Below are 24,537 nucleotides of genomic sequence, written 5' to 3'. Positions count from 1 at the left end.
GAATTTTGTTGTGCTTGGTAGAAAACATTGTGAGCACGTGGATTGTTGGAATTTAATTTATTGAGTGAAATTTATAAGTAATTTATTTAAGTAAACTAATTTTTTGGTCTATTTAATTTTCTTAAATAGAAAGTGTTCCTATTCTTTATTGGATCTTAAAGTAAGTTTAAAGATGCGTTACGCCGGTAATAGTTCCACTTTTAGAACAAATGGTTATTTCTAGATTGGACTCTCGTTAATTTTATATTATTACTATCTTTTAATTTATTCATGTTGTAATTTGTTAATATCTATATGCTTATATTTGATACATTTAATTTTGACATATATAAAATTGCGTAACCTTTCATTTTATAATTTGGTACAAATGCTTACGTGTTGTCCGCGAAGGTTTCCACACTGCTCGTGACCCTCGCCGGACAACGTAGTACGTTTCAATCTTAAAAATTAAAAGCACATGGTTCAAGCTTACGAAGCATGGCTGAGAAAGTAATGTATACGTGTCTTATAACTGTCACCCAACCATTTATTCAGCGATTGTTACATTTTAAAGCACATGCATGCTTTTTTCGTACAAATTCATGTGGCATTGGCCGGGTTTTTAATCGACACTACTCATTATATTGAAAAGTAATAACTAAAAACAGTATTTAATGCATGAATATGTTTGTATTAATTTAATACGATTAATTATTTATTTTATTACTGATATTTTTATTATTGTAGTGTAAGGAAATTGTAACATTTTTAGTAAACAAGTTTGTATATAATATAACCTACAAGTACCATTGTGTACTACTCCATATTGTTTAAGTGTACATTTTTATTTAGAAATTATAAAAGTAATATTAAACATGCTCATGGCTTATCTACTGTCACATTTTCCTCCACAATCTTTGGTTTAATAAGTCTTATCAGTCTGTTACAATGAGGACATAAATAAAAACATTGAAAACACTCAAATCAAGTTGATTATCTATGTAAAATGTTTTTCTTTTGTTACAGTTTATTGGTAAAAGTGGCTTATTACAATGGCCCCTTGTCGCCAGCTGCTTATGTGGTCAGTGCCATCAATAGCAGTATTACTAGGAATTTTTTGGTTCAAGAAAAAGCGAGAATACGCAAAATCTGACCCAGGTGGAAGAGAAAAGATAAAAAGTTTAAAAGAAGAGCTAGCAGAAGCTTTAAGTGCTGAAGCTGAACTCATTCAAGCCTCTCCCCTGGCCAAAATTGAGCGTTCCTTAATTAAATCAGCACCCATAGATATAATCCCCAATGGGAGTGGATCCCTTAGATCTTCTCCCCTTGAAATGACTGATGAGGAAATTGATCTGGAAATAGAGAAAATTTCAAGAAAAAAATCACTGGAGAAAGAAAAGAGAATGTCTCTAAATCCGGAGAGCAAGATGGAGCAATTCCTTCCTCTGAATAATTCTGTCATTGTTGCACATGCAACAACTCCATGTTTGTCATTCAAATCTGAAATAATTTTCAACAAAAATGATGACAACATGACCAATGAACATATAGAAGACAACAATGCAAACATACACATTGATGAAGATATATTGGTTGACTCAGTGCCCTTGCAGCCAGATAGCACAAAATGTGATGATGTGTCTGAGGACATTGCAACTGAAGAGAGCACTGTGACTGATAATGAAGATTTAACCGTTAATAACAATGTTGAGGAATCTAATAATGTGGAGCCTAATGAGAGTGGCAACAGATTTTCAGCTTCACAGAATAGAACAATTTCAGAAAGAGATTCTGCAAACCACAGCCCAGTGGATCCAATGTTAGCTAGCCCTTCAACATGTAATTTTTCAGATAATCATAGTGAAGTGAGTTTAATACAGTTTCTAAGCTTTCACTTATTACTGTCATTACTTTATATAAATTATATTGCATTACCTGCTATTTCATAAATAACAGGTTTAGTTGTTAATACCCTAGATATGATATGCCACATTTTGACCTCAATTTCTATCATACAATATTTGGACTAAACAAATGTTATCTTTGCAGGGTTCCAGTGATAGTGGCAAAGGATGCTCAGAAGCAGCCAGTCCGCCCCCTGTTAATATAAATATGAGAATACACCAGTTTGTGATACCACAGACCTTAGTTGGTCTGTTAATAGGAAAATTTGGTTCATTTGTTACTAAAATTAAAGCACAAACAGGTGCAACAGTTTATGTTAGAAAACATCCAGATTTATCCAAGCAAAAGATATGTGCAATTGAAGGTGAGTATTTGTTAAGTAGAACAAGTGTATTCTTTGCAATCTTTAATTGTCGGATCAGTTCATACAATCATACTGGAATTATATTTAAATTTCATGGGATTATTTTATTCTATAATTTATAATATAAATGTTTATATTTTTGTAATGTGTAATTTATTCTTGTATTTATTCTATTAATATAAAATTGTGCTTGTGTTATAATTTTTTATTATTTAAGATTTGCAATTGTTAACTTTCATACAATTTCATTGTAATTATTCTATTTCATACTAGGTACTCAAGGTGAAATTGAAGCTGCATTAGAGATGATAAATGAAAAATTCCCTGAGAAGAGATTTCCAAACTTTTCCACACAAGAAATTAGTGCAGAATTATATCAAAGACTGAGTCCTTTAGTGCCAGAATTCCTTCAAGTGAGTCAATATTTATTACTTTTTCTTTTATGTTCACAGTTTTTATTCTGTTTTGTGCATAACCATTATTATCACTTGTTTTGTTATGCTTTTTATACTTCCTTTATTTCAAACTAGCGGAAACCTGCAACATCCGCGTGAAACTACTTATCCTACCTCTACCCTAGGCTACTTGTATCCTAGCCTACCTCTACCCTGCCCCTATGCCTACCCTACCCTACCCTAAGTATCCTAAGTCTGTTCTCCTGATTCTAGGCTACCTCTCCACCAATTTTCAGCCAAATCTGTCCAGCTGTTCTTGAGTCATAAATAGTAACTAATACAACTTTCTTTTATATAGACATAACTTTTGAGTTATTTTAGTAACAAAATATGATAGTAGGTAGTATAAAAGATGATAAACCTGCATACAAAATTTTTTGAAACAAAATTTAAAAAAGACGCTAAACTTCACTACTGTATTTTGGTTGGCTTTTTTAGTAACCATTACCTTAGACAACTTTATTTATTTACTAGCAGATTCCTTCAACTTTGTCCATTCGAAATTCAGATTTTCACAAACCTTGTTAAAAAGCATTAAAATCTATTCAGCTGTTCCATAGATAAGGCAAAACAGGCAAAAATTTAAAAAATCCATAAATATTCTAATGTTACAAACACACATTTAATTTTATTTTTTAGATTTTTTTTATTCTAGTTTAGACTAAGCAGGTGCTTTGTAGTTTCTGACATTTATATAGTAGAAATTTAAATTTAAGGGTTTTCCATACAAATTTAATTTGCCTCACTTCTATTTTAATTTTTATAAAGGTAGCCTGTAAGTTGCTCAATAAGCAATATAATTTCTCTATCTTTCGGCTGAACCAAGTATTAGCCTGGACAAACAGACAAGATTAAAAAAAAACCAATTTGTGTTTTAGTATCTTATACTTACTTCAGAAAATATAGTTTAATGTAGTTAATATAGTTTAGTTAATTTTGAAATCACAGTTTATTTACGAGTATAATCAATATCATGGCTTACCATATTTTCTTCATATTTCTTTGAAAATTAAATTGAAAAATAAAATCATCCTAAATCTGACTAATGAAAATATAAATAAAATATTGACATACACAAAAATATAGACAGTATGTAAATACAAATTGTTTGCTTAAATATTTCTTAAAAGGTTTCACCTTGCGTTTTATTATTGTTATTTTCTTATATGTTCTCCTTGTATTTTTAACACTATTTTTTAATAAATTAATCCCTTTCTTCAAAGGTTGTCTGGCAGAAATTTCTAAAAGCAATTCTAAATTGCTAAAAGACTGCCTTAAATATATATATATTTAGAAAGTATAAATAAATTAATAAATTTATCAAAATTCTCAATATTTTATTACAAATTTAATAAACCTTTTTATCCAGTTATTTTTATAGATTTAGTACCCAATCCCTGTTTGTCATTTCATTAGCTTTTGTACGCGTATGTTTTTCATACATTGCTTTTTTTTTTTGTTAGTGAAGTGCTATTTGTTGATCATACTTAGCGAACATTGTATGCTCAACCAATCAGTTGCAGCTGGTGGAGTCGGTGAACAACGACACGATCATGACGTGCCTGGTGAGCGCGGGGCACTTCTTCCTGCAGCAGCCTCTGCACCCGACTTTCCCCTCACTGCACGCTCTGCATCGCCTCATGGCCTCCACTTATCAGAATCCGGACGTACCGGCGTTGCCGCGCCCGGTGAAAGGTGACCGCTCAGACCAATAACCTTTACCTTAACATAATTAATTGTGTAACCAACTGGTTTTTGTATCTACTACTACTTGCCGAATGTACCAATAAGTATTTATGAACACATTTAACTTGTTGTAATTTGTTTTACCAAGGCAGCTTGCCTAGTACCAAAGGATATTGGTTACCTGATGGCAATATCAGGAAACTAAACACACTTAAATGAAATGTATAGTGAACAGTGCAAAGGACAGTTTGCATGTATGATATTTGTTAAATAATAGAAACAAATGTACATACAGAAATAATAATAATAATAATTAATATCAACTTTGTGAATATGCAATTTAGAAAATGGCACATTTAAAATGTCCAGAAATTAAAAACAACTAATTATTTTCCAAACCAGTGTATAATTTCTAAAAGTAACTATTGTGTTACATGGTGTTAATAATCCTTCGAAAATTACTAAAATTATTTATTTTAAAATTATTCTTATGTTATTAGATATTTTATACATATAATGTCTTTCTGTTTGTAGAGACTAATAGCCATATATTATACTCATATATATTTTCAAGATATAATTATACAACTAATATTATATCACAAATAGAACAGGACCAGTGACCTATTTAAATTGCACTAAATGACTAATACCAAATATAAATCACCTGGTCTTTTCGGACAAATATGTTAGTAGTTAGTGTATTCATTAATTTATTCATTCATTAAAGTTACATTCCCATTATATAAGAAAATACATTTCATAAATTAAATAATTATTACAATGAAACGCTGTGAGGGTGTTGTAACTAGTAGAAAGGCGGATTTGTTCTTTTTCAGTCAAAAATTTCTTTATAGTAAACTTTATGGAACATAAATTTTTTTTATGATGATAAAAACTTAATATTTTCTTTTTTATATTATATTATTTTATTATATTTTATAACACATTTGCTCGTAAAGTATATCTTGTTTTACCAATTTCAATATTGTAATGTATCTCATTATGCACACGTAATTTAAAGTAAAACGCACATGTGCTCTAATGTAATTTAAAACATTTATCATCTGTCTAAAAATGAATGGTATTTTTTAAGATCTTAGCAAAGAGTTATATGGCAGAAAAGTGCTCAACATTTTATGAATAAAATTTACTTTCTGTTTTTTTATTAAAATATAATAAAAAAACATTTAATTATCTCATTTTAATTTTGACAATAAATGACAACCTGTAACAAAAACACAAAAATATTAATTTACTTTTGGTGCATTTGCAAAAATGACAAGAATATCAAAATATCATCATTATGGAAAACAGGCAAAGATGTAAATTCATTTTCAGAAAGTGTGTTCAAAGTGTGTTTCCTCGCTAATATGTTATAAAACGTGAAATGAAAATAAAACGTACGCGCGCGCCGCAGTTTATTTTTTTGTTGTCTTTTAATTTTGGAAAAAATATCCAGATTTTTACTTGAGAATTTGTATGTTTCTAGGATAGATAGGCTTGGTAGGGTAAGCATTTTTGTTGATCTAAAGTGGGGTGGGTACAAAGCATTCCGTGTTTTTTATATTTTTTTATAATTTTAATGTATTTCTTCTGTAAAGTGAATGTTCATGTGCATCTGTACTGTATGTAACATGTACTGCATCATTACGTATGTGTAATTTTTTCATTTTATTTATGTCACTAAATTTTCAGTTTAACATTATAATGAAAATTTTATTTGTACAGAGGGCTCGATATGCGCCGCGCCCACTGAGAACAACTGGTACAGAGCACAAGTCATTTCCACATCGGAGGAGAATGACACGTCAGTGGTGAAGCTGGTCGACTTTGGAGGCTACCTCACAGTGGACAATGACCAGCTCAAGCAGATCCGGTCTGACTTCATGACGCTGCCTTTCCAGGCTACTGAAGCACTGCTTGCTTTTGTCAAACCGGCTAACAATGGTATGTTTATTACTTGAGTTATAATATTATATTATCATTTATTTATTTATTATTACTGGTAACAACAATGTTCATCAATTACATGTTATATTTTTACAGTTTTGACTGATCTCATTCTACTCGTAATTCATATTAATAGCCAATAGAGCTAGGCCTCTCTCATGGAGGAGACCGTATTATATTGTATACTAGCCGACACCCCGTAGCTTCACCCGCGTAGTTCCCGTTTCGGTGAGAATACGGGCATAAAAATGTCACTCACAAATAACGTAACTTACTAGTGGTAAATTTTTTAGTTTAATAGATCTAGAGTACCTAATAATAATACCCCCTACAATACCATAAACTTTACCTCTTTTTATAACGAACATACAGAAGACAGACAGACAAAAATTTTACTGATTGCATTTTTGGCATTTGCTTAGATCATTAATCACCCCCAAATAGTTATTTTGGAAATATATTTCATGTTCAGAATTGACCTCTCTACAGATTTATTATAAGTATGGATGGATGAAAAATACAAAATGTTAGGGAACAATTAACAAAATAAAATTAACTAAAAGGCTTATCCAAAAAATTTGCCAATGTTCAATATTTCAAAAGTAAGTATGCTACTAAAAATACTAAGCAGCAAAATTAAATAAAAAACAATAATAGGTAGTAATTAATGTCAACCTAGTTTTAAATTTTCATTTATGAATATAGATAACAAAGCATCACTCTCGAAATCACAGACAAAGAACAATATGGACTTGGTATTCTTTGTCTTTAATATTGAATCCTCATTACATTGCTATTATTTATTTACATATCAAATACAACCTCAGGCTTAGCTTAATCTGCCTGTACAGATTAAGCTGAGCCTGGATTATATTTTATTACATTATTTTTGAAGTGAAAACTTCTTTAGCTGCATTGGGTACTTGGTGGTAGAGGAAAATCTTATGTGTTTACGTACTTCTATCGGCAGTCTCTATAACTGCCAATTTTAAAAAGTCATTCCAATACCCTCCTACTTGGAGCATCCTTGTCATTAACATGAATGTTTGATAATGATCTTTACATAGTAAAATGTTATCAATTATATCGAGTGTTGAATGAAGATCTATCACCTCTCCACTGGGGGTTTGGAAAATATTGCCTAGCATGGCAATATTTTCCAAACCCCAAAGCGCAAAAGTGGTATCTCAGTGACAGCAACTTTCGGGATAATTTAAATTATGTATAAGTAGTTTTAAGGTTAAAGTGAGATAAAAAAAACTTTGTTAAGGGGTTTAGTTCATTAGACATTAGCATATTTTTCTGACAATGGCACAAAAATTAAATAAACGATTTTTTTTTTGAGATACCGTTTTTGCGCTTAGCATGGCAGTACTACTCTTAATATTAAAATAGGCTGATTATGATGATATGTGTACAGAGGAGGAGTGGAGCGGTGAGGCGCTGCGCATCATGGCGGGGCTGACGGCGGGGCAGCTGCTGCACGCGCAGGTGGCCGGCTACGACGAGACGGGCGTGCCGCTCGTGCACCTCTACCTCACGCTCAGCCCTCAGGTGAGACATGCGCACTGTGTGGTGGGACACCGTCGCATCATGGCGGGGCTGACGGCGGGGCAGCTGCTGCACGCGCAGGTGGCCGGCTACGACGAGACGGGCGTGCCGCTCGTGCACCTCCCTCACCTACCTCACGCTCAGCCCTCAGGTGAGTATTGAAGTTTCGCAAGTCGCTGGTTTGCGACTTAGAGATCTGTCTACTGATTTGTCGGTATTTTGACGCATCTGCTGAAGACTGTAATCTCATTTCTTGCCTCTCTTCCATGAGTTTAAGTGCATGGTTTGAGAACTTTTTGGTTCTTTTCGTAAGGTGGGTCTTATTGAACTCAGACCCAACAGAATGGACAGTTTCCACGAACCTGTTGTTCAGATCGTTCACAGTTTCGCAATTTGTGAGGCAATCAAAGCTGTTCTGCAGTTCTAGTTGAAAGGACTCGGGGTTTTGAATATGGGCACGTGTAGGTCGGAGCATAGACTTCAACAGTCGATACCGTTCCAGCTGTACATTGATATTCAACGTGCCTAACCATTCAGTGATCGCTACCAGTTTTCACCCTATGGATCACAGAAACATCGTTGAATATTTGCCGTCTGGTAGACAAGATGAAGTCAATCTCGTTTTTCGTGGAACCATCGGGGCTCATCCATTTCCTGTGTGGTGGCTTCTTGAAGAAGGAGTTCGTCATAAAGAGGCCCTCCTTCTCCATAAAGTCAGCCAACAATTGCCCCTGTCGTTCCATTGCCCATATTTAAATCGTCCCACTTTCTCTGAACCGCTACGTTCACCCAGCTTTGCGTTAAAATCTCTCATCACAACATTGTAATAAGAGTTTGCATGTATGGTTTTAGAAATATCCTCATACAATACCTCCACCTCCTCGTCGGGATGTGTCAAGGTCGGTGCTTAAACCTGTATAACCTTCAACAAATACCGTTTGGTAATTCGGAGGACCAGGAACGCCACCCTGCTCGACACACTCTCGACTTTTACAACATTGTTCACGAGGGACTTGTGAACGATAAATCCGACACCACCCTGGGACTGTTGGTCGCCTTACCGGTAGTAGAGCATGTTGCCGGATTCAAGGATCATCGAGCTCTCCACCTCTCTTCGGACTTCAGATAATCCTATGACATCCCAGTGCAACTTGCTAACCACTTCTTCCAACTCGATCATCTTTTCGTCGGTCCGTAGAGTGCGTGCGTTAAATGTTGCCAGGTCCAGTCGTCGGGGTTGGCAGCGGAATCTCCCCCGGAGATTCTTGACACCCCTTGCCCCGCCGTTACCACGACCGCTGCCAGAGCCAGGAATAGCGGGGCTGCCGGGGACTAGGGGCTGTGTTGTATTTGTTCGGTCTATACAAAATTTTGTACGATACTGACCACGCTGGGCATTCGGATTGGTCAGCGCAGTGCTAGATTACTCGCGCTGATGTCGCTGCTGCCCGACACCGGCCGGAGGCATTTCATAATCTAGCCTGTGGGAATGGTTATACCGCCATTCGTCGGCAATTTACTTATATCTAAAAAAATCTTTATAATTCTCCTTTAACAATGAAATCATTAGAGTATCAAAAAAAGTTTGCTACAAGGTTTAACAACATTTTTAATTCATCTTAAACTTTTCCATAATAGGGACAAGCTAAGATTGTTGACCATACTGCCTGAGTTTTACGATATATTTTGTTTGTTTGATAAACTTGTTGGAAGGAAAAATAATACAGCTTCAAATGTTACTTGGTACGCCGGCGAACTTTGCCCTAATGTGTTTTGAATGATAAAAAAAAATGTTTTTCTACAAGAAACATACTTTAATTAAGCCAATTATTTAACCAGATCCATATTTATAATCATCTCCATATACTTTATAAGGGGTATACCTGGGTTCCCTGAACCGACGTTGGGCCTGTGGACATTCCCCTTTGGATGTCATTTTGTGTAATAAAATTTTATAAAGATTATTCAATTACCATTAAATAATTGATCGAATGCTGTCCGTAGTTTATCAAAATTATTAATTCGATTTTTTTTTTGTTTTTCAGCAAGTAATATTCCTGAACAGAGAGTTGGTGGACCGCGGGCTGGCCGAGTGGGACGTGCCGCCGGACTCGTGAGCGCCCGCCGCCGCGCGCAGCCCCGGCCCGCGCACCGACGCGCCGTGTGAGTCCCACACTGCGACTCGCGTATGTCTCGTTCCTCAGTTGAATTGGCACTCGTAGCTGATTAAATTTATAAACGTTGCGATTGGTGACTAGCGTTTTGGACGTACCTATTTGAATTGAAATTGAATGAAACCATCATTTCGAACAATTTATATTTTACTCATTGACTTAGATGCGTACCATTGCTGACTAATTGTAACATTTTTACGGGCCCATGTTTACATGGGCAGATATACTTTAATATTATATTTTATGTAAGAACGCTGAAGGCCGTGTCGCGTAGGCCGCCGGTCGGGTCGTGCCTTGTCTGGACTGGACTAAACTGGAACTGAATATTGACAAGAGTGAGACCGCGACCCGCTCCTCGTAGGCGCTTGGCTTGACTTCACATCTAAACTTCCCACAAAATATGAATTATTTAAAATTAAATACGCTTACGAATGAACTATAACTCTAGTTATTGATAGAAACGACAAAAATAAACTATACTTTCTCTAGAACTAGTAGTTATAATTTGGCGCTTGTGTAAGTTTATCGTAATATTGCGTTTTTAGTCACCTGTTTTCGTAGTGATCTTGTTAAGAGTTGGTCAGGATGCTCATTATAATACTATTACAAAGCACTGCCGTCTGCATTTTAAATAAATTGTTTACTTTACTTGGAAATTTATCTATTTATAATTTTTACGCAGTGCCAATAGCAGTTGTACTACTCAATAGAACTGATGTTTTATATTTATTTTACTGAATTATGTAAATCGCCTTTTGAAAAGTGGCCTTTTGAAATAAATACTCTATTTCTTCCTCTTAACACTTGCTATGTGTATATTGTGTAAAGTATAATGAATTATTGTACTACCTGCATTTTGAAAAAATGGTTGTAAATCTAACTGTGACAAATTACTCGTGTCCTGTGCATAACTTAATGTGTAATTATTATTGTTAAATATTTAGTAAATTATCAAAGTACAATTTAGTATGGTGTGAATGCATTGAGTGGTATTAAAAAATAGATTTGGAATGAAAAAGTTGAGTCGCTTTAAGCCTTCACGGGTACCACTTTTGTCGTCTCAATTGAATTTGTTTGAAATATCAACAAAACAAAAGTAATGTATGTATTGTTGTACATAATAGTTAGTACCAGCACCAGCCCGTCCGCATACAAACCCACAAGTGACGTTTGTAAAAATGTTTACGAACATTACAGATACTCAATATTATTATTAAAGTAGCAAATAAAAATGGCAACTTTTGGTTGTTTACACGATTGTGGAATCAATAGTATTCATCTTCATTAGTTTGAATTATACAAATGTTTTATTTATTCATCCATTTGAATGTCAAGTGTATATTATTCACATAAGCGCTTGTCTCACCGCCGACGAAAAACTATCGACTATTTTCTCGCTCAAGAAACGTACAATAAGATTCCGCGAATTAACGCGATACATTCATTAAACTAACAGTTGATCCCTAACTTTACACGTCGTTTCGACGTCTTAGGGTTCATTGACACGAGCGGCAACTCTACTGACGACCGCAGTCAACTGCAGTCGGTGACGTCTCTGCGGCAGTCGGCGACCGCGGTCGACTGCCGCGATCAAAGGTAATATTCACCGAGCCACGATCGCTTGGCGATTAAATCACTTGCTGCGAGATCAACCAGCGGTTATTGTACGTAGTGCCAGTATCGCGTCGCACTCGCTTGTACCGAGAAAACTATCGGAACTCATCCTTGAGCCAGGGGCGTAGCTACCGCCGATATCAGCCATATCAATGATACGGGGTCCCCCGGACTACAGGGGCCTCTTACGTGTGAAAGCAAAAATTAGTAAAATGTTAACTAATCTCATTTATCATTAATAAACCATCTCGTTTATCATCTCATATCTGACGCTTTCCGAAAAAAAAACATATTATAAAAAAAAATTATAAACTTTTCACTTCAGAAATGACAAAAGTAAAAAAAATAATGTTTTATTTTCGGGTTAAGCATGCGCTCAAAAGTTGGAAACATCTCACATAGGTTAAGTCACAGTCATATTTATTTTAAACAAGCATTTTTGTTTCTTTTATGAAGAAATCCTTACCCATAATTTGGGCCCCCAACTTTATTTGATACCCTGATACCCCCAACTTTATTTGATTGGCCCCTTTAAGGCATGCTACAGCACTACCCATGTCGCTCCTAGCCAACCACAAGTTCACATCTCTAATCGCTTCTCCTTTATCATCGGTGGTCGGACAAGTGCCTAAATGTCGGCACAAACTTAATTTTAAATATCCTTGTATTTTTTTGTAGATTCGTCAATTTATCAATTTCTGTAACTTATGTTTTAATCTCATTAAATTGCCAATAACGCCCTCTCGTACACAACAAAAAAAAATTGCGTTAAAATACCAACAAATACTTGCGAGGCATAGCAATTTATGAAATAATAAATTGACCATTGTAATATAATGAATACTGCTGATTGGGGTGGAGTATGTGATGACAAATCTTTATTGTTATAATGAGCATGTCAATATTCCTGACTTTAGTATAAATGTACATAATAGAAAGTTTAAGTAGATACTAAAACCAATTTGATATAATTGTGTTCTAAAAATGTATTCAGTATTTTGATTATGTTCACGGTGGAAAACCTAAGTGTTTGTTATTAATTTGAGTTTGTATACGTATTGCGTAGTGGACTTGGCAGGCTATTGATAACTTAGGGTACATTTACACGAGCGGCAACTCTATCGACGACCGCAGTCGACTGCAGTCAGCGACGTCTCGGCGGCAGCCAATGGCAGTCGACTGCAGTTGGCGACGTCTCGGCGGCAGCCAACGGTAGTCGACTGCGATCGTCGGTAGCAGCTGCCGCTCGTGTAAATGAACACTTAGACGATTTTAATTTTCGTAGTTGTAGGAGCGAGCGTCCCGACGTCACGCCGCGATTTTGGATATATTAATATTAAAATCCTAAGTTAAGGTTGTTCACTCCCAAGAGTTCACGCATTGAATTGCTGATACCAGAGTGTGAATTGATTTGTAGCTGGCTCTCCGTTTGCATTTTGTTGACGTCCTTACTGTATATAACTAATATATTTGCGGTTAAATCAATAAATTATCGTTTCAAAAACTTAATTCGTTTTTTAATCTGAAATCCTTTAAATAGTATATTTTTAATAGGTAAGTTTAACCAAAATGGCAGATGACTGAAGAGATACAATATTACAATACTACTACTTGACATTTTTTTATTTTAAAATGGTCTTCGATTGATCATTATCGTTCTACTAGATTGCAAAAATATTATCATGTTTTTTTTTTGATGAATATTTAAAAATATTTCATTTGACAATACGAGCTAAAACGCTGTCGGCAATAACGGTTTAACTGTTTTATGACGTCACGTGAACTAATCCTTTACCAAATGGAGCGTTTGACTAAAACATTCGTTAATAATAATTAGCTTGACGTTTCGTTTAGTAACATTGTGACGTCACCAAATGGACGACAGCGTTTTTGACAGTTGGAAAATTTGTAAAAAATCCTATGTGCCTTCTACTAGGAAATAGAGAATATGCATTACACTGTGCATAGGTCCTCTTACTAATGAAAGCCATAGGTAATAGAATATTCCATTATGGCTTTCGTTATTCTCAAATCTAATCTAATCTATTTATCATTAAGGACTTGTTTATAGTTTTTACCCAGCAAAACATTTACTTAATAAAAATAATGGAAACTTGCCAATTCATTCAACATGAATAAACTGCTCATTTCATTGGCCTCTTAAAAAACCTGCCACTTGCCAGTTTATTTGTACCTACTATATACTTGCCTTTTTTTATTATTTACAAATTACCCCTTGACTGCAATCTCACCTGATGATAAGTGATGATGCAATCAAAGATGGCAGTTGTTAGGCGTAGGATGAAAATTCACACCCATTTTGGTTTCTACACCACATCGCACCGATACGCTAAATCGCTTGACAGTACTACTACGTCTTTGCCGGTAGGGTGGTAACTAAGCAACGGCCGAAGCCGCCCATCAGCCAGACCTAGACCAATTAAAAAAACTTAAAACGGCCCAGCCGGGGATCAAACCCAGGATCTCCGTTTCGTAAATCCACTGCGCATTCCACTGCGCCACGGAGGACGTCAAAATCTTTTAAATTAGAACCACATTCATGGTAGATAAGAACAGTAGGCAACTGTGGAGTTTCTTCATCACTCACTTCATTCATCACTGGCAAAGAGGAAGGGAAGAGACCTCGGGGACGTAGCCCGATGCGTTGGTCAGATCAAATCCGCACTACTCTCGATACAAAAGTACACGAAGCTCTACAAGTCGCGAAAAGCCGAGCCGCATGGCGTGACGTCATGCGCGAAAAAGTCGTGAATGTGAGATAGGGGTCACGACCCTCAGTAATCAGGAACACGACGCGGAGAGAGTGGAGTTTGGACTATGATTGCTTTGAGAAGTAAGTACCTATCAGGCTTGGAGCAATCGACCAGTCACCAAACACTTTTACCAGACTGCCAAGTAGGTTATTCTGATTGTGTGTAGTGCCGTAAACTTCTTAATGGGATTTCAGCGGCATCACCGGGGGTTTTGGGTGAAAACGCAGAAACATCACTTTATGGGATTCGAAGGAGGAAGAAGCAGGAGAGATGGGTAGAACGACTCTCTAAGGGCGTCTATAAGCCTCGGCTTCGGTGCCGTTCTGGGCATCTTCCAGGCTAGCAATTTCCACCATTGTTCACACTTAAGATAGTGGTCAAGCGCGAGCCAATTTCATATATTATAGGGAAAGGTTTGTACTAAGTGTCCTATCGACGGATTGATTTTCAAGATAAAGACAAGCTAGGGTCTTAACTATGAGTGTTTAGCAATCTTACTAAGACTAAGGACTTGAATTCACATTTAATGATAGATAAGAAACGTTTACAACTATTTATCATTAGTATGATAACAGTAAGTTACAGATACACGAGTAGGTAGATTAGGCCCGCCACATGTGAATAATGTGCGTTAGCTGGATAATGAGTTTCACCCACACAGCGGGTTTACCAGTAGTCTAAGTAGGCTGTAGCCTAGGGCGGCAAATTTGGCCCAAATAGTATTGTATTTCAGAAATATAGTTAAAATTTTACTTCTGATAATTTTAATATTTTATACGTACCTACCTACCTACCTACTAAAATATTAATTATGCAAAGTTATTGGAAATCTATACTTATAATAAATCTGTAGAGAGGTCAATTCTGTACATGAAATATATTTCCAAAATAACTATCAGGGGGTGATTAGTGATCGATACTGATGCCAAAAATGGAATCAGTAAAATTTTTGTCTGTCTGTCTGTCTGTCTGTCTGTCTGTCTGTCTGTATGTTCTTTATAGAAACAAAAACTACTGGACGGATTTTAACGAAACTTGGTACAATTATTCAACATACTCCTGGGCAGGTTATAGTATACTTTTCATTACGCTACGATCAATAGGAGCAGAGCAGTGAAGAGAAATGTTGAGAAAACGGGAGAAGTTACTCAATTTTTTAAGCTTCCATCGCGTGTACAGCCTTAATGGTTAAAGCTACATAGAAATCATGTATGACGGAAATGTTCTCCTTAAAATTATCTATAAAAATACAACAGCATATATATGTCTATCTTTTATGGTTGACTCACAATAACACGTGTAACTCCCGATAGCTTAACAGTTCGGAGCTTTCTAATTATATTTGTCTACTCTTATGTTTGTAACACTAATCACTTATCCCTAATAAGAAAGTTAACATTATTACCTATTCAATAAAAAAAGAATCATAAAAATTGGTAAAGAAACACCAAAGTTATACATGAAATACGCTAAGCCATCGCGCGTGAATACTAATTCATGCTTTAAGGTTTATTTTTGTGTAACGGTTGCCGCGCTCGACGCGACTCGCGGTGGGAGGAATAAATAAAGAAGTGCAGCCTTGATGAGTAGGGTAGGGGTAGGGTAGGGTAGGGTAGGGGTAAGGTAGGGGTAGTGTAGGGTAGGTGTAGGACAGGAGTAGGGTAGGGTAGGGGTAGTGTAGTGTTAGGGTAGGGGTAGGGTTGGGATAGGGTAGGGTAGGGGTAGGGTAGAGGTATGTTAGGGTAGGGTAGGATAGGGGTAGTTGAAAGTTTACAACAACTTTCACGCGGACGAAGTCGCGGGCGTCCGCTAGTATGTAATAAATATGATTGCGAACTACGGTATCGAATTTCAGAGAACAGTGCCTAGGGGCGGCAAAAAAAATAGCCTACTGGCGGCATATTTGTAAATCCGCCTTACCCACCACACTCACCTATAAAAAGATAATAACTTCGGAGACACCGCAACCGAACATTGGCAATTTCCAATTTTGATAGAGTCGCACCATGTTAAATAACTACCTATGCAATAAAAGATGAAAGCGGTTGTATTTTACGCGGTTAAATCGCTTGGCTGTACCATCGCCAGTAGGCTGATTCACTATCTTTGACGTATGCTAGTTGACATATAAAGATTCGATGTAACGAATGTCATCCGGTGTCTAGGGGTGGATATCAATCAGTAGGTAGATGACATTTCTGAATTGATTTGATATTGATAGCTTGATAATAAAGACCAAAATAGTGAATTGACCAGCAGATCAGATCTGGGGCATTTTTGAAAACATAAAATCCTAAATTGCCCATGATAATCTTTGTAATACCTGATAACCATGAATTCCTGTATTGATTCGCAAAATATACCCACCAGTTCTAATTATTAGATAGGTATTTAATTTTAATCTTTGCGCAATCAGTTATAGTATCGTCGATATACATATTAAAGTCATCAACTTAAGAATTCTAAGTATACTGTTGAAAACCGGAACGACTATTGTTATCTTTGCGATAACAATTACGCGTTTGTCACATGAGCGATTTTAATTAGATCTACAGTAATCCTATCCACCTATGCTTAATATTATCAAATCCAGATATAATTCAATCCAGAATTTAGTATCAATTACTGCGACAGTTATTATTTGGCTCCATTGGGATGTTACTTAGAGATCGCTTCATTTGGCAAAACGGTTCAATCTTGTGTTTTTAAGAAAATTAATTGGGTAAAAAAAATGTTTATGTAATGAAATAAATTTATTTGTTCATATAAATTTAAAAATATTCTTACTTTCTAAATATATCCCAATCCACTTACACTAAAATAATAATGTGACATGTTCACACAAAACTGACATAACTTCTGTTGTACACAAAACCAAATAAATTGTAACAGGACTAAATTGTTGGGTCATATTACTTTCCCAGTGATCTCAGAAAACAACATTAAATTAAATTATTAAGTTTTATAAACAACAGAACCGGCACCATACCACATAGTACAGACATGCCCTAAATAAAATTCTTCACATTTAACAAACAAAAACAATTATCATTATATTAAATAATTCAAGTTTTCTACTAGGGTTTCGCATTCTGAGTTCTGACAAGGAATGGAATCCTTATAGATTTATTATGTCCGTTCGTATGTCACAGCCCCTTATATTATGTGAAAATATGTATATTATTGACGCTAAAGTGTCATGCAGTAATGGAACGTAATATTATAAAAAAGCATAAAAGATTTAAAAAAATTACCCCCACAAAAAATTTGTTACGTTTAAAAACTTAATTTGGCTTCTTGCCATTGCTTTTGGTAAATCTTTGTAATATCGCTTTTATGTTTGTGTATAAATAAATTTTTAATCACTCTTACTCTTAGATACTGTTAAAATCTGTTACAGATTCCAATAATCCTGATTTTAGTACAAAATGTTTTTATTGTCATTAATACAGAACTCGTTATGCATATTCGGAAATGCATTTTAATCAGTGATTATTATTAGTCTATAATACAAAATAATAATAAAAATTCAGTAATATGTGACCAACAACAAAAATTCAAGCTGCTTTTTCCCGTAAGCGAATCTGAAAAATACTACCAACAAAAAACTCAAACATAACAAACAGTGCAAATTTTGTAATACCTAAACACAAATATTTAAACTAAATAAAATTTAAATACTTATCCAATTATTTTATTTTATAATTTTATTGTATAAACTATACTCAGAGGCACAATTATCCGCCCATTTTAATTTACTCGCGTCATATTAAAATAGGTGGATGATTGTGCTTCTGAGTATATTATGGCTCGCTTAGCAGATGATATTATAGCCTGCAGATATTGCTGAATGTGTTTCTAACGTCTATCAGTTTGTCATAAAAAGACAAACAGTGGACATAATCATGTAATAGCTTAATGGGGTTTAAATTTATTGTTTTCTTAATTATTTAACATAATTAGCACAAAATTAAAACATTTAGGTACAATAGAGTTAATACAACATATTTTAATAATAAAAAATATTCGTCAGTATGTAAATAGCAAATAGAAATTAAAATAAATTCTCATAATGCAATGAATTATAGAATTAGTCAGAAACACATTCTTGAAATTAATTTCAGGCTACAATACATTTGAGCAACGAAGCCTTGTGTTGGGGAATTCCAAAGAAAAGGTAGTTAATAAATAAAGTGAATAAATATTTCTTTTACTTTTAAGTTTCCTTTGCTGAAAACTTTCACTTTTTGCTCTAGTCTAATACCAATTAATTTTAATAACTGATTCGACATCAATATTTATTCGAACTATTTGCAATTCAATTGATCATTACTAGCTCATGTTTATATTAATTTTTGGTCACGACCTCTCAGGTATTCTGATAGCTTTATTTTCTCAACTACCTTTATTCGGCAGCTATCATAAATTTCATTTCTCCTTTCTATTTATCTTAGAACTAAATTATATCCATCTTTTTTATACAGTATCACTTAAATTCTGTTCAGCTCCAATCAATTTTACTAGCATTTTTACGTATCAGTCGGATAAACATAAAGCTCACGCTTAGCTCCAGACATCAGATGAATATTTCTTCATAGACTCCAATTTCTTTAGGAATTGTGCTGCTTCAGTTTCCGTCTTGCCGCCTTTCTCTTGGATAGCTTTAATTACTATGTTGCGAACGTCCACAGCCATATTTTTAGCGTCCCTAAAACAAACAAAAAGGACCTATACTATCATAATTTTTCATTATTAACAACTCATATTCGGCTCACTGTTGAGCACGAGTCTCTTATCCGAATGAGTCTCAGAATAAAAGGGGTTAGTCCACCACAGTGACTCAATGCGTATTGGCAGATTTTACCCACGTAGACAATTAAGAAAATTCTCAGGTATGCAGGTTTCCTCACGATGTTTTTCCTTCACCGTTTGAGACAAGTGATTTTTAATTTCTTAAATTGCGCATAACTGAAAAGTTGGAGGTGCATGCCCCGGACCGGATACGAACCTACGCCCTCCGAATCGAAGGTAGATGTCATATCCACTGGCCTATCACGTCTCTTCCTATACTATAGATCTTATCAATTTACACTAGGGTGATTTTTATTGCTCTTCTATCTTTTCACATCAATTTCATATTTTAGTTAATAAATTATTTTAAAATGTGTTGTTTACCAATATTAGTTTATTATTGATATATAATAAAGCGAAAGGTGAAATATTAATAACCGCTTGATGTATAATAATGAAAATTGGCAGAGAGGTAGTTTATTGTTATAGTCCAGGACACGTGGAACATTTTTACAATTGATTACTATTAAGTTAATTTTCCGTGAGTAGCTTCATCTTGATGAGACGCTCAGCATTAATCTTTACGTAAATTAATTTTTAACATTCATCAATATTTACAAAAAAGATAAAGTACCACGCAATTTTTAGGACAATGTGGCTGTTAACTTTTAATTAAGTAACAGTAATAAAACAACTGGTTAGGAACATTTTTTGATAACCTCGTTACTGATACCTGTGTATCGTGTTTGTCTTTGTTGTTGACATATTTAGCCTACAGTCTAGTATAAAAATTTGCGAATCGAAAACGTTATAAAACATATACAGTAGAAAACCTTGGTTCTAGCAAAACAGCGATAAAAACTCAATTGAATTTCTTGTTTAATTATTATTTTTCATATAACATTCCAAACTAATACAAAACAGTAGTACGAGGACGCATTGGTTGTTAAAATTTTAATTATTAAGTACACATATAAATAGCTAATATTTGCTTATCTTATCACATTTTATTTGTTTTTCGTTAGCATTATAAACGTTTAATAGACAGCAGTTATGCGTGTAACTAAACTTTATACCAACTGCCGCTACTGAGAATTTCTTGACGATAACTCAATACATGTTTCACAGCCCGCGCAAGACTCGATTCCCGGAACACATGATCAGTAGAGTTATTATATAACACATGTTCGGCTTACTGTTGAGCACAAGTCTCCTCTCAGAATAAGAGGAGTTAGCCCTTAGTCCACCACGCTGACCAAATGCTGATTGGCAGACTTCACACGTAAAGAGAATTAGAACATTTTGAGGTATGCAGGTTTTCTCGCGATGTTTTTCCTTCACCGTTTGAGACAAGTGATATTTAATTTCTTAAAATGCACATAACTGAAAAGTTGGAGGTGCAAGCTTCGGACCGAATTCGAACCTACGCCCTCCGAATCGGAAGCAGAGGTCATATCCACTGGGCTATCACGTCTCTCTTATAATCGTATACTTAGTATAAAATATGAACCTCTGTCTTTACTGCATTATCCATATCGTGTTAGCAACATACCTGTTATAAACTATGTACAAAGTACATAAGTACATACATAAATACCTGTACCTACCAATTTTGTAATAAATAACAGTATCGTCTTGATGATGCAATTTTTTTTCGCGACAAATCAGTCTTTGTCTAACTGTAAGTACCTATTACTTTATGGTGGTACGTACTTAGTCAAGTCATAATAATTCGTTTGCGTTGGATAACTTAACCATTTTGCATTGTGTACGTACAAAGCAATAATTATACAAAGTATAAGTAATATACAATTATACATTTTATTTTACAACTTCCTTTTGCATCTTGTTGTGTACTGTATAGAGCATTTACCGCTGTCATCCTGACTCAATACGTCGATAATAATATGATATTATGTGACAAGGCCTTAGTAGGTATATTTTGTTTAAGAATCGCATGGCGTTATGACTGTAGTGGTGGGTATATTCAAAACACTAAAATTATATAAGAAACACATAGATTTACACTATAGACTTCTTTGCGTTTTATGCATTGCGTTAAAATAAAAATAAAAAAAACATTTAAAATGTTGGATAGAAGCAGGCGTTACTTTGCGGAAGTTCATCATGATTATATAATGATTTATTTATTTTGCTATCATCCGCGAAAATTCGGCGAACCCATGCGACAACGTCACCCAGGTCCGACAAAATACTCTCTACGTACGTTTCACCCCGAAACCGGAGCATCCTCAGGAGATGTTGACTCTACAACGTGCAATTGCACGTTGTAGAGTCAACATCTCCTGAGGATGCTCCGGTTTCGGGGTGAAACGTACGTAGAGAGTATTTTGTCGGACCTGGGTGACGTTGTCGCATGGGTTCGCCGAATTTTCGCGGATGATAGCAAAATAAATAAATCATTATATAAACATTTAAAATGCACTGTAGAGTCTTTATAATATCCCTATCAATAACTTGATTTTGACATGTCTTCAACAAATGAAATAAAATAACGTTGTTGGTTTTTGTATGAGTAAAAAAAAACTTACAGTTAACTTTATTTTTTATTAAAAATTAATATTATGTAGTAATTTTAATATAAAATACAATATTTTATCAAGGTAGTCTTGGTAATAAATAATAATGTAACGAGATAACACGATTACAAAATAAGGAAGGCCGCGTGTTGAAGGAATACAATTTCCTACATTTTGACCAGACGCAAAATAATCTAGTAGGTACGTAAAAATAGATGATTGTAAAGTTCAACTTTTAACGCATTTTAAGGCAACTCGATCTTCGATAGCAACACATTTCATTTTTTTTTTATATCTATACTTCTATACTAATATTATAAAACTGAAGAGTTAGTTTGTTTGTTTGTTTGATTGAACGCGCTAATCTCAGGAACTACTGGTCCGATTTGAAAAATTCTTTTAATGTTAGATAGCCCATTTATCGAGGAAGGCTATAGGCTATATATTATCCCCGTATTCCTACGGGAACGGGATCCATGCGGGTGAAACCGCGCGGCATCAGCTATTATAGATGTGCACTGTGCATGGATGCTTATTGCTGGATAAAGAAATAATAATTTCAAAAAAATGATAAATACGTAATTGCAAAAATACCTTTGCTAGTCATAAAGATACTGAGTGGACGAGCCACGTGAAGAGTTCACGACCTCAACCTGTATTTACCTAATGTTATGCACGCCTCATGTTGAATTTCAGGGGTAAGCAAGGTAAGCAAAACTGTTTCATTACAAATAACAACTTTTTTAAGCGTTGTTCTCTATTTTGTAGTTATTAAATACTTATATTACGCCGACAACTGGGGTTTTTGTTATTGTTAAACTCTGTTATCTTCGTTCGCGTTAGAATAAATACCTTAATAAAAACTTTGTATGAGTATATTAAATAACTGATTGGTGCTGTGGTTAGCTCATACGATTTTAAGAAATTTTCAGTAAAATTTGTCAGCCAGGAGTTGAGTTACACATATACTACAACATTACTTGATAAATACTATTTACCAAACGAATAAAAGATGAGGGAATATATCACTAGTCATTTCTCACCTAATAATAATTATAATTAACTTATTAAATTAAATTAATGAAAATAAATTTGATTAATAAGCTTAGAACAATTAGACATGGTTAATATGTTTTTTATAACAATTTATAAACAAACCATACATAATTTAAAATAAATAAGTTATGAAATGACATGCGTTTTCTAACTTTATTTCTAATTTCTTTGTTGGTAAATAGTACTCATAAAGAAAGGCAGTCAATGTTAGTGTTGTTTTTCATTAATTTTAAAATTCAATGTGAAAATCTATGTGACATTCTTATGAATGAAAAATGCAAGTACAGCTATAGCAAGCAAATAGACAACAATCATCGTCTATGTCAATTCTTCGCTTATTCCATAAAATACTTTATTTTCTTGAACTATATATATAACTTGTTTTTTTTTCTGAAAAAAATTGGCAACCTTAGTTACACCAGCAACTCATCATAAAAACCATTCTTAATATCGATTCCATATCGCATAAATATTTAAATGCTAACCCATAAGAAATAAGTTATCGCCTATGTACCATTTATCTTGCGTCCCGACTCCCGACCCAACTATATGTATTATACTTTTATAATTATATTTTTATCTTATCTATTGTCATGTGCATTAAGATATTACGTAGGCAAACAAGGTTTTATCAACTATTGTATTCACTTCACTTACCCGCATATATAGAAATGGCCATTTCTCAGGCCAATGATGTCCCAAATCTGGTCTAAATTATTCTCTAACAGGTGTGTCACGTATATTTTATGCGCTTGATCACGTGAGAAGGCGACGTGGAGTGAAACATCGCCGTTCTTCTCAAATTCTTCTAATTCCTGCAATAAAAAGTAACGTTGTAACAAATACCTCAGAAGGAGAAGGATGAAAGAGAGAAAAAAAATATAAATAAAGGGTGGTAAATAAGACTCGTGAAGTTGGTGATAGGCTTTATTAGACACCAGCATCTAGAAGGTAGGAGGGGTTTTTTTTAGTTAACACGAGTGGCCAAGAGGATTTTGCCCCTACGAAAAAAAAATACCTAATTCAATATCATAATCGAGACTGTCTCAACATATTTACTCTTATCAGCAATACTGATTAAATTGGAAAAAATGCGATATCCGCAGCGTATACCTAATCAATTAACGTGTGGTCCTAAAGACAAGGAAAATTAACAAAAATAGAATATAACGCGATTAACATTGAACATGTTTTTATGAATATAGAATTAAGAAGAATTGATAATAAAAAAGGTAGACAATTATTTTTTTTTAATATTACGGAACTGAACACTAATAGTGACGTAAGCAAACGCGCCGAGCGCACGTGTGAAGTCTCCCAGCGCCCCCTTCCTATATATAAATCTATTATAATAACTTTGCCTTGAGTGCGTCCTGAACGCTTGATCTTGCTTCTATACTTTATAGTCGGTACAAGATTTTATTGAACGACCAACGATAGACCATATCGAATAATAATCGCTATGCCTCTTACATCTATACTCGTATCTACACTTATAATAAAACTATAACTGGTCAAATTCTCTACATTGAAGATATTTTGAAAATTTTAGCTGGAGGGTATTATATTATACATATAATATAATATAATACCCTCCATAATCAATACTGATGACAAAAATATTTTTATTTTTATTTCATTATAAACAACCGATTATCCCGTAGAGGGTGTGGACACTTTACTTTAACAAAAATT

The 24,537-nt window shown here is 34.5% G+C and overlaps 2 protein-coding genes across 6 annotated transcripts in view; one reads left to right on the top strand and one right to left on the bottom strand.

Moving 5' to 3' along the window:
• Window positions 1-13,190, top strand: LOC112052855 (A-kinase anchor protein 1, mitochondrial). 4 transcript variants are annotated; one of them, XM_024092105.2, is made up of 8 exons: window positions 1-160; window positions 1,006-1,844; window positions 2,029-2,248; window positions 2,522-2,661; window positions 4,227-4,398; window positions 6,121-6,339; window positions 7,763-7,896; window positions 9,939-13,190. In XM_024092105.2, exons 2-8 carry the CDS (start codon window positions 1,032-1,034, stop codon window positions 10,008-10,010), a joined length of 1,770 nt encoding a protein of 589 aa, XP_023947873.2. In that variant the 5' UTR covers window positions 1-160; window positions 1,006-1,031; the 3' UTR covers window positions 10,011-13,190. The 4 variants fall into 4 exon arrangements, with proteins under 4 accessions (XP_023947873.2, XP_023947858.2, XP_023947865.2 ...); XM_024092090.2 differs by having other exon boundaries at window positions 4,221-4,398; XM_024092097.2 differs by lacking the exon at window positions 1-160 and adding an exon at window positions 341-489 and having other exon boundaries at window positions 4,221-4,398.
• A 3,999-nt stretch (window positions 13,191-17,189) lies between these two features.
• Window positions 17,190-24,537, bottom strand: part of LOC112052843 (NADPH--cytochrome P450 reductase) — a 29,943-nt gene continuing 22,595 nt past the window's right edge. For both annotated transcript variants that reach the window (XM_024092069.2, XM_024092079.2), the window contains 2 exons: window positions 23,500-23,657; window positions 17,190-19,163 (listed from right to left, as the gene is read on the bottom strand). In XM_024092069.2, the coding sequence (XP_023947837.2) occupies window positions 19,019-19,163; window positions 23,500-23,657 (303 nt within the window). In that variant the 3' untranslated portion in view covers window positions 17,190-19,018. The remainder of the gene's footprint in view (window positions 19,164-23,499; window positions 23,658-24,537) is intronic.

This window comes from Bicyclus anynana, chromosome 5, assembly GCF_947172395.1.
Source record: "Bicyclus anynana chromosome 5, ilBicAnyn1.1, whole genome shotgun sequence".
Taxonomy (NCBI): Eukaryota; Metazoa; Arthropoda; class Insecta; order Lepidoptera; family Nymphalidae; genus Bicyclus; species Bicyclus anynana.
Note: the sequence above shows the minus strand (reverse complement) of the source record. Positions and strands in the feature narration are given on the sequence as shown.

Excerpts from the sequence above, each read along its gene's own strand:
- LOC112052855 (XM_024092090.2), top strand. The coding sequence starts at position 1,032 with ATGGCCCCTTGTCGCCAGCTGCTTATGTGGTCAGTGCCATCAATAGCA. Across the intron at positions 4,399-6,120 it reads GTTGCCGCGCCCGGTGAAAG|AGGGCTCGATATGCGCCGCG; the intron begins GTGACCGCTCAG and ends TTATTTGTACAG. Across the intron at positions 6,340-7,762 it reads TGTCAAACCGGCTAACAATG|AGGAGGAGTGGAGCGGTGAG; the intron begins GTATGTTTATTA and ends ATATGTGTACAG.